Source organism: Myzus persicae, unplaced genomic scaffold (assembly GCF_001856785.1).
Source record: "Myzus persicae strain clone G006 unplaced genomic scaffold, MPER_G0061.0, whole genome shotgun sequence".
Taxonomy (NCBI): Eukaryota; Metazoa; Arthropoda; class Insecta; order Hemiptera; family Aphididae; genus Myzus; species Myzus persicae.
Window position 1 is genome coordinate 628,931 of NW_019100680.1, and position 10,982 is coordinate 639,912.

At 28.2% G+C, this 10,982-nt stretch overlaps 1 protein-coding gene across 2 annotated transcripts; it reads left to right on the forward strand.

The window, feature by feature from the left end:
- The first annotated feature begins 2,016 nt into the window (after positions 1–2,016).
- On the forward strand, positions 2,017–5,549 carry LOC111040789 (ras-related protein ORAB-1). Of its 2 annotated transcripts, none has more exons than XM_022324812.1 (6): positions 2,017–2,362; positions 2,424–2,563; positions 2,702–2,822; positions 3,095–3,142; positions 4,225–4,452; positions 4,620–5,549. In XM_022324812.1, exons 2-6 carry the CDS (start codon positions 2,550–2,552, stop codon positions 4,833–4,835), a joined length of 627 nt encoding a protein of 208 aa, XP_022180504.1. In that variant the 5' UTR covers positions 2,017–2,362; positions 2,424–2,549; the 3' UTR covers positions 4,836–5,549. The 2 variants fall into 2 exon arrangements, with proteins under 2 accessions (XP_022180504.1, XP_022180497.1); XM_022324805.1 differs by having other exon boundaries at positions 2,017–2,358.
- Positions 5,550–10,982: the final 5,433 nt, after the last annotated feature.

Sequence of the window (10,982 nt, forward strand, 5' to 3'; positions counted from 1 at the left end):
ATCCCTTTGATGTTCGTAAAAATACTGATGTACATGTATGTCCCCAAGCGAGCGAGAATGATTCAGTATAGCCATGTAAACTCTTGAGCATTACAATAATTTAAATTCATAAGATGTTAAACTTTTTGTTTGCGTTGTACAAGTCAGTTAGCGTTCTATGTTATGAATTATGATTAGAAGAGTTCTACTCATTTAGTCTTTTTTTGAGCTTTAGTTCTTGGCTCGTTATTTTCAAGTCTATCCAATCTCAATTCCCAATCTCTCATTCAATTAATTTTGTAAATGCTGTCATCACCTTCAGATATCGACAGTTCATTTTTCTTTATGTGTGTGGGTTTGAGTCGTTGGATCCTTTTTGATTTTCGTTCGAAGAACAAGCCATCTGTGCAAAAACAACATCTTGAGTGACTGGTTTCGAAGGATTTTGTTAAATTCTTTGTAGATACTGCTGAAGTTTGGAACAAATTAATCTGGACTACTTTTCAATTTAGTTAAAGCTATAACGAATTTTGATTTTTTTTATACATTTACATATTTTAACCAGTTAAGAATGATGGTGAAATCACATAACCTAACCTAACTCGTTAGGGCAATGTTCGAAAATCGAAATATATTATAATTATTTATAAATCTACAAAAAGTCTAGCACATTTCTGTTTTACCAAACACCCTTTTCTTTGACTTTTTTATTCTAATTCAGATAATTCGTCCTTATTGTTTCAGTGTGTTATATTTTGCAGTGGATTTGAATCGACGTCCATATTTTTATATACCGTGCAATTCGATCAATTTGAGTGTAAGCCATCACTTAGAATACATTTGTGTAATATTTTATAAGTTAGCTATTTTAAAATCTTCAAAACAAATTTGAATTACATTTTCAAATTGTTTATTTTCAGTTTCAAGAATTAAAATAAAATGTACAAGTACAATTACTCCTCTTTTGTTACTTGCAAACTTTGCCCAATTAAATTATTGCATTTTTAAAAATTATTATTTATATTTCATTTAGGTATTATATTTATTAAAAACATTTAAAATTAATTATTTTAAACATTAAGTAATTTTGTATGCTTCGAATAGATACCTATTTGTATTATAACTTATAATACTTGTTTTAAACATTACTTATAATTTTTTTATTTTTTTAAAAGCAATTATTATTATTTCTACTGTTTCAAGTAGACAATGGTCAAAAATATACACCAATAATTTATTATACTTATGAACATTTTTGGAAATTTATTCTGTATTTAATTAAATTTAGACAGTAAGGAAAATAATGATTTAATAATAAATAATATTAAACATAGGTATATTACTATATTTAATATAGAAAACTTTATAAACAATAGGCGTAAGATGTCCTATGCCAAAAACAGTCGGACGGAAAATGTCCGGAGATTCGTCGTTTATGGCCGCCGGCCAGTGTTGTGAATCGTACTAATATTTAAATTAAACCTCTACAATCCGGTACACGGGTTTTAAACCGGTAAGTGGCGACACTAGTTTTTCATGTATTACCGCCGTAATGTGTGTGTCGCCAAAAAATATTTATTTATACTATACGTGTTTAAAGTGTAAATATATCGATGTTGTCTATACAACCATGACATGGTAAACGACATTTTATACCGGAACGATTTGATTCGATGAAACAAAAATTATTGTAATGTTACCAAAAATATCATTATACCTCCATCACACGCACACCGGTCGGGTGTCGCCGGCAGATCCGTCACCGACGACGTGTTCCGGTGCGTCACGGAGCGTATCGGTAAACGGTACCGTTGGCCAGCGTCTGTTGCGGCGTAGCGTCACCTCCAAGCCGGTACAGCGATGACGTAGCACATACATACGTGCTGTCGGTGACTGTAGCCGCCGTTATCGCGTCGGTCGGCCAGCTTCGGTAGATGGGCGGCGTCCCGGGGACCGGGGTGTGCGGTTACGTGCATGACACTCGAAAGAGAGCCGTCGTGTCCGTCGGCCATATTTGTTCAAGCGTCGTCGTCATCGGCGCCCCTCCGCCACCGCCAGTCACCTACACCACCACCTCCCCGCCTGCCCTTCAGCTTCGTTATTGTGTGACGTGTGTGTCGGGACCGTCTGCCGCCGTGTCTGTGTATCATCGACGTTTTATCAAACGGGAGAAATAAAGAGAGACAAAAAATACACACATACACCCGCCCATTGCGCCATACTGCCATAGTCACCGTCGTCGCTGTAACAATTGCGTCTTTACACAGTGCACACGACATCGCACTTATTGTGTTTCCGCATCCCGACGACCCGTTTTCACGGCGCATATCACACACACACGACGCTTGTGACCGTTCTCGTTCCGTTTCGGCTCAAAACGTAGGTATTATTATAAGCACTTAATCAAGTACACGGCAATAAATATTTCAATATACATTCCGCAGCAGTCGGTTTGTTATCACTCGTCGTCGTTGTCGTATCTACGCGAACGCCCCTAAAGCTACTGCCACAAGAAATCGTCGTCGTAGTCGTCGTCATCTTTGAAAAACTTGCCAACAAAACTCGAAAACATGAGTCCAGATTAGTAAGTATCTCGCGTTAAACACAATCTCTGGGATGTGATTTTGTCTGTACACTATGTTCTGCCACACGACCCCCTTCAATGTCGTGTTCGACATCGTGATCATGTTGTTGCTGATGATGTGTCCATTTGTGTTTTTAGCGATTACTTGTTCAAGCTGCTGCTGATTGGTGATTCGGGCGTTGGCAAGTCATGCTTACTCTTGCGATTTGCTGACGACACATACACCGATTCGTACATTAGCACCATTGGCGTGGATTTCGTAAGTTCAATTATATCTAGCACACACAATGGCTGGCAACCAGAGCCTACTTGTTTGTGGCATGTACATATTTACACTTTTTGATATGCCACTGAACTGTTAAGCCTATTCTCTATGTAATGTATGCCGAAGTCTTGAAATATTAACTTACCAGAAATTATGTATACTGTGTAACAATATTCCACTATTTTGTCATACCTAGTTTACTTACAATTGATAGCTAATAATTACTTTTTTATGACAATAATATATATATACTTGTATATGCACAGAAAATCCGCACCATCAAACTGGACAATAAGACTGTGAAGCTTCAGATTGTGAGTATTATTTTTAGTATATTATATAAATATTCTTTTTAATCATAACTGTGAATTGAATTATCTATTACGATTCAGTAAATCAAGATTGATAAAACAATGACTTTAAATGATCTAAGTACCACATTATACTAAAAACGTAACAACCTTGAATTTTTTTTTTTTATTATTATTTAAATATTATATCAGTATGTGTCATATGTAATAATAATAATAATAGGTCAATGATAATTTATTATAAAAAAAACTTTATATTTCTTTAATAATAATACCTGGCAATTTACCTATCATAAGGTATTTATAAGTTTCTGTAACATACCTAAGTAATTTATATATTTTACATTCTTATATGATTAAATGATTAACAGCTGTGCATATTGTATTACAACTTATTGTTTAAAATATTATTTACAATACCATATTTTTCAGTATAAATGTTCATTTTAATTTTGTAACAGTTGATAAAAATAAAATAGTTGTACAAAGGTAAATATCAATACTAGTATAATACAATGAAAAAACACTCGATTAACCGAACTGCATTAATTGTTGGTTGAGTACACATAGCTTTAGTCCGTTTTTCTTTTCGTGTCCAGTTAATAGCTTTAGTAGTTCACACCGAAGAACAATTGTAGGTACTAAAAAATAGGCAACTATTCTATTTTTTCATTGTAGTTTATAAGTTTTACCATTGGTATTTTTACATGTTTCAAACTATTTTATTTCACAATCTTTTATGCAAAAAAAAGCTTTAAGAGTCTTATTCACATTTTTAATCATTTTTATTTGATAATATCATAAAAATGCTTCAACTACTTTTAGACTTTAGTAGGGTATTTTACTAAACAAAAATATCCCACTTTTGAACACTGCATACACACATTGTTTTACTGATATAATATAAGCCCCGCAATAACATAGTTGCTCAAATTGTAATTGAATTAAAAATGCTAATATGTCTTTGTATAATAAAATATACAAAACTTTAATTAGTAATTATTAATATATTTATTATATATTTAGTTATTTTGTTGTTATAAGACAAACTATTAGTAATATATAATTGATTTTTTTATATCTAGTGGGACACTGCTGGGCAAGAACGTTTCCGTACAATCACCTCATCGTATTATCGTGGAGCACATGGCATCATTGTTGTGTACGATTGCACAGATATGGAGACATTCACTAATCTGAAACAGTGGCTAGAAGAAATAGCTAGGTATGCATGTGATAATGTCAACAAACTACTTGTGGGCAACAAATGTGATTTGCATGACAAGCGTGCTGTGGATGAAGCAACTGCCAAAGTTAGTATAGATGTTAATTACAGTTCTACCATATAATAGTCATAATATATAATTAAATACTAGCTAACTTTTGTTGATGAATACAAAAGCTTACAAATAACAAGACTACTAATGAGTGTACAAAAATAACATAAGGTATTCATGAATGTTTTTATATGCTCAAACAGGAATATGCTGACCATCTAAAAATCCCGTTCCTGGAAACGTCTGCTAAACAGGCAACTAATGTGGAATTGGCTTTTTTAACTATGGCTGCTGAGATCAAGAACCGTATTGGGCCATTAGATGGCCAAGGACCAGGAGGTGCGGCTGATGGGGTCGGAAAAGTAACAATTGATTCTAAATCATCAGACACATCTGGTGGGTCGGGTGGTTGCTGTTAATGATAACATGACGGTGTCATCGTAAGCATTGCAGCACGCTTGTGGACAACTTACTATCGTTGCTGATGATGAAGAACCGAGCCACAGACGAAGATAGATGATATATATATTTACAACTTCTAATTAAAACAAAATTTAAGCTGGGGAAATACATTTTTGAATCCACAATACATTTTTTTTTTAAATATAATAGGAGAAGTGTGCCATTGGCATGCTAACCGCCAGTTCACCCCTACCCACTACTGTCTTAAATTATTATTTTTTTCAACGCGTTTATTTTGTGTACATATACATATTATATATTTTATTATTATTATTATTACCTTTAATTATTAATTATTTCATCATAGCAGCAACAGTCGTGGTTTGTTCTTTATTATTATTATTATTATTATTATTATTTTTATTCCGTTTCTTTATATTATTATAATAATCATTAATGTTATTCGCATACAACCTTCTCCAGCATACCAAAAACATTCCTATTACCTCCGTGCTCAACCAGATGAAAAAAAAACTAGAAAATAATTCGACAACAACCTATTGTCATCTTGTCGATGAATCTCCTTTATCCCATACACAACACACTTTCACGCTGTTATTAATCAATTACATAGATTTGTATGCGAACCCTCCCTCCGCACTTTTGCACATTGTGGTGTAAATCTCAATTTTCTAGAATTTATTAAAATCACTCTGCGAAACAAAACTTTTTTTTAAATATTTTAATACTACATATTATCTGCCTGCCAGCTAACAGTTAATTAACATATATTATCTGTAAACATATGTATGTACTTTTATATATTATTATTATTATTATTATATATAGTTTTTTCTCATGATTTTTTTCTTTTTTTTTGTTACACAATTAATAAATATATATTTATATTTATATAATACAATACAATAATACAATAATATAAGAAATAGAAATAAATAAATAAAAATGACCTTTGTTACTTTACTTTCATGTATGTAGCCAACCTTAATTGAATAATAACTATAAAATGATTGTAAGGTAAAATACTTAAATGTCAAATCAAGTAACACAAGAAACCTTTTTTTATTTCTTATGGATGTTTCATTATTACATATGTATTTGCTAATTTAAATTTATATTTTATTGCTATGTCATATTCTTTCAAAGTTTCAAATACTTGAAATATTTTTAATATTATGTGTACATGGATAGTTTGAATATGGGATGATATAACTTATAATAATACATTTCTAAATCCAACCAGTAATCAGATATCTAATAAATAATATTATTATAGTACAATAATTAAACTTAAAGAACAATGTCCATATTAGTAAAATGTAATCTTGACGATCTAAATAATAAGTAATTATAGGGTTAAAACAAACAGCAGGAAACATAGTCAGTGTTTTTATAACAATTTATCTTAATAAAATTGTGTTCAATATTGTGCAGTTATAAAGTTGTGTGCTGCTATAGCATTAAATATTACAGTTTACAATATTTAATCCAACAAATCAACGATCACATTAATTTATTGTACTAATGTGTGATTTTGTTTTCATAATAAAATGTTAGGTAATACTATTAGTTCATATATTTTGACTATTATTTAGAAATTAACTTAATACTGAAACAACAAATATTAGTATAGTTGACAGACAATTAAAATTACAGGTAATGAAAATGTTTAAATAGTCATAATAACCAATCATAATGACAAGCCTGGATGTAAACAAATTAAAAAGTTAAGTCTTAAGTAAATTTCAACTATTCCAACTTAATTTTTAACTTGGCTGATTTTTATTCATATTAACTTAATTAATAACAAGTCAATTAAATAATAAATATAATACAATTATTATTGATGATATTGCATATTGCATAAACATTTACTAAAATAGGAGTTTAAGAACGTTATTAAATTAAATTCTTGTTCCGTTAACCAGATTTGTTCAATAAAAATAACTTAATTAAATATAAATATACCATACAGCACATTCACACTACCACATACAGACATACTTTAGGAATAATTACATTAATGATGAATAATATTGCATGTTTATAAAAATAAATACTAATATAATATAGGTACAAATGTACAATTCTCAAGAACATTTTATAAAATATTTTCATAATATGGTATAAAATTACATAAATAAGTTATTAGTTATAAGTTTTTTAAATAAAAAGTTAAAACACGGTTTGGGATGTCTAAAACATTTAAATTAATCATTGAGTCAAAGATGGTTTTATTTAAAACAAATGATTTAAACAACATAAATAAAACAGAACGATATAATGTATATGCATATAACTTAGCGCCAACTGATGTTTTATTAATTTTTTTGTAACAATAAATTAATATTCATAGTTTAATAAACAAATTTATAAAATATATAATTATAATAACTTATACTACAGAATTATAAAATGTATTGTGTAGTCATAACAGCTAACAAGTTATAATGTAAGGCATAATAATATAATATAATCACATTGGATACTGAGTAAGGAAATTGTCTGCTTTAGGATGTATACTATATGAAAGCCCCGATTAAGGGGAGGGGCATATCCCCAAGGCTCACGTATGTGAAGAGCCCATTGTCTTCTTGGCTTAAAATAATATTGATTTTTTAATTTGAACTAACAGTTGTTGTAGGCGCCCCTTACCCGCCGATCATGTTTACTACTATAGACAAGATAAGTGGAGACACATGGACATGACATCGACATTTTAAGGAAGTGATGTACTTATGATATTTGAATGGATGACTGAATGAACCATTATTAATATCTTTCCTAACATTTAAATTGTTATAATTGGCAGAGCCGGGCTGATCAATAGCGGTGCTCCTGGCGAAATAAAAATTTCAAATTTGCGCCCCCCTCTCTAAAAAAAAAAAACTAAATGTTAACTTATTTACCTATAAGCATAATTAATGTTTCCCTTAAAGCTTAAGAGTTAATTTTATTATTTTAATCATTGAAATAACAACATTTTAAGAATATTTCAAATTCAAAATAAAAATAACGAAGTTAATTAATGTATATGTTACCTACTTTGGTGTGACTTTAATAACAAATTCATGAAAACAGTACCACATAAACAAGAATTATATAAAAAATGAAAATAAATTAAATAATTATACAAAGAATACTTCAAATTAAATAGAATTTAGTACATTATATTTCTTAAACAAATTTAACTTTTCTGGCTTTATTGGAAGCAAATTCTTCGATGATTGAAGTGTAGTCTAGTCTATCTTAGATACAATTGTTTGTTCAATTGAAAGTATAAGTACACTTGATAGATGGTAGAACAGAAATAATTTTTTATAAGGTTTCATTTCCTAACAGTAACAACAGTAACTTTTCTGGTAGGAAAGTGAATCTAGTTTATGCATTCGGGAGATCAAATTTCCAATAGTTTTCAAAAGCGACAGGAAAAACAAACAAAACATTTAGGAAAACAGAAATTTTTTCTCTAAAGCAGTTTTCGATAAATCGATTTTGGTTTTTAGTGTAACTCTAGAAAAAAACACAGTAGATACATGACATTTTCACTGAATATTTGTGTTAGTGTTTTTTATACACCATACAATTCAAAATATTGAAAAATGTTCAATTATTATTTGATTTGCTTAAACTAATGTCGATAAAATATTTTTCGCTGAGTCAAAAAACTCTAAATGTAATACAAGGTCCCTTATAATAGTCGTTGTTAAAGGAAATAAAAAAAAATTGAGCATAAATCCACAATAATTTTTTATGAGCGTTTAAAATTGCCAAAATGGAACCTACATGTTAACAATCTATTAGGGAAACTATGCTTTATAACTTATAATATGTTCAAACTAAAAAAAATAGTCCCAAAGAAAACAATGAGATTAGTTTACTTTGCTCTATACCACTCCAGTTTTCAATACGGTTTATTAGTATGGGGTGGCCTTCGAAACAATATTTTAAATCACCTAATAATAAATCAGAATAACATTGTTAAAATTCGCCTAAATAAGCTGTCATTACAAGGATCAACAATTGATAATTATAAGGAATTAGAGGTCTTGCCAGTAAAACAATAATATAAAAAAATAGCAATTATGTTCATTATTAAACAACTTGATATTGAGCAGTTACATAATGATAATGACAATAGTCACTTAGGAGAAATTAGAAAATATGATTTTCCAGTTAAATATACCAATAAATCTTTTGGTCAGACATTTATATGCCTCTGGACTTTAAAAGAAATATTATTACATGCAAAAAAATTAATGTAAAAGGATTATTATATAAATATATGTTTTTAGAATTGAATAATAATGTGTATTAGTTTTATTCTCTATTGTAAATTATTGCTAAAATATATGTTATTTATATACATAACAGTATATTATTTTGATTGTCAAAATGCTGTATCAACTAAATGTATTATTAATATATTTTTAAACTTTGTATCACTTTGTTTTTTCTTTACTTTATTGTATTTTTGAAAGTGATCGTATCATGAATCAATGTACGTAATATTATAAGAAATTACCTGATTAATTTATTAATTGTTTTATTTTGTCGGTAAATGTAGTAATTCTCTACCTTCAATACAAGCTATTAGCTTACAGGAGGTAGGTAATCAAAACTGTACCTATTTGTTAAACTTGTTTAAATTTGTAATAATTCATTTTGATTTTTAAATTAAAAAAAAAATAACTAAAAAATAAAGATCAATTGACAATTTAGTCTCATATATTTTTACTTTTAAGCTAAGTTTTATTCCTACACCTTAATCAATGCAAAATTGTGTTAATCCTATTAATATTAATACTGTTAAATAGGTATAGAATAACTAATAAGTTACAGATTATCAGGTGACTATAAAATAATTTTAACCCCCAAAATAGTATGTCATTCTTTATCATTAATTATCAACCACAATTTTAAAAATCTTATATCATTGATTTATAAAAAATTATTTTTCCTTTTTTTTATAAGTACAAAGTCTACAATAATTGAAAATAATAAATGACATATTTTGTTTTAAACTTAATTGAAACGTTAAAAACAGTTGAAAAAATTATTTAAAAAAAAACATATTTTAAGTATGAAAATCATGTTATATTTTTAAATAATTTTTTAAAACATTATTTACCAATCCTGGTTAAAACCGATTGGGTTATGCTAATATCAGTATATTCATTAACAACTACATTGCCAATAATATTAATGATTTTTTTTATTTCAACCCATATTAATGGCTTTAATAATATATAATATATGAAAAAAATGAATAATTTAACTCAAGTTAATAAGTTAATTGTAAATTTCCATATAATTTTTAACTTAATTGAGCGAATGATTTTTGAAATGCTTTTATGGCTTGCATAATAGCATGTTTGTTATAAGTAAGAAATAAAATTTTACGATAAACAATTAAAATTGATAAACCCATCTGTTTTTCTTCTGCGTTTTTTTTTTGCAGCAATTTAATGTATAATGCACAAAGCTGGGCATTAACGAGTTAAAATGTTAAAGTTAAGTTACTTTAAACTAAGTCGCTTAACAAGTTTGTTTTTACCAAGAAACTGATAAATAACAGAGTTAATTTAGCAGTTAAAGTTTTAGAGAAAAATCAAATATTATTTATGTTATTACTTATTTTATTCTGTATTCTAAATATGTTTTAAATTGTAAACTATCACAATTCACAAGTATTTTGCACTATTTCTGTATTTGAGATTTCAATAGGTGTTAAAATAACGAAATAACTAATCAGTACAATTATTTACCTGTAAAATGTATGAATTGATTTACTAGTAAATAATTTATAAGTAACAAAAAATCATTAAAATAATTTATTTGTATTGTTGATTTTTTAATTGATCAATTGAAGTATGTAAGTACAACTATATTGAATACAATGACATACATTTTTTTAAATAGTGAGACCTCTTATATTATTTTATTTATTAAGCTTTAATGATAAAGTATGATAATTAATTTTACATGAAAAAAAGTAATTTATTTTCAACTAAGTAAAGTTACTTTTTTTCAGATCGACTTACAATTTTTATCGAGTTATAGGAAAAGAAAAGTAACTCTTAATTTTAAACTTCACGTCAATTTGTCTTTATTAACTTGACTTAATGCTTTTAAAAAAATTA

What these genes read in the sequence shown, in the direction of transcription:
- LOC111040789 (XM_022324812.1), top strand. An exon ending in GCACCATTGGCGTGGATTTC is followed by an intron (nt 2,823 to 3,094) that starts GTAAGTTCAATT and finishes GTATATGCACAG; the next exon opens with AAAATCCGCACCATCAAACT. An exon ending in TGGATGAAGCAACTGCCAAA is followed by an intron (nt 4,453 to 4,619) that starts GTTAGTATAGAT and finishes ATGCTCAAACAG; the next exon opens with GAATATGCTGACCATCTAAA.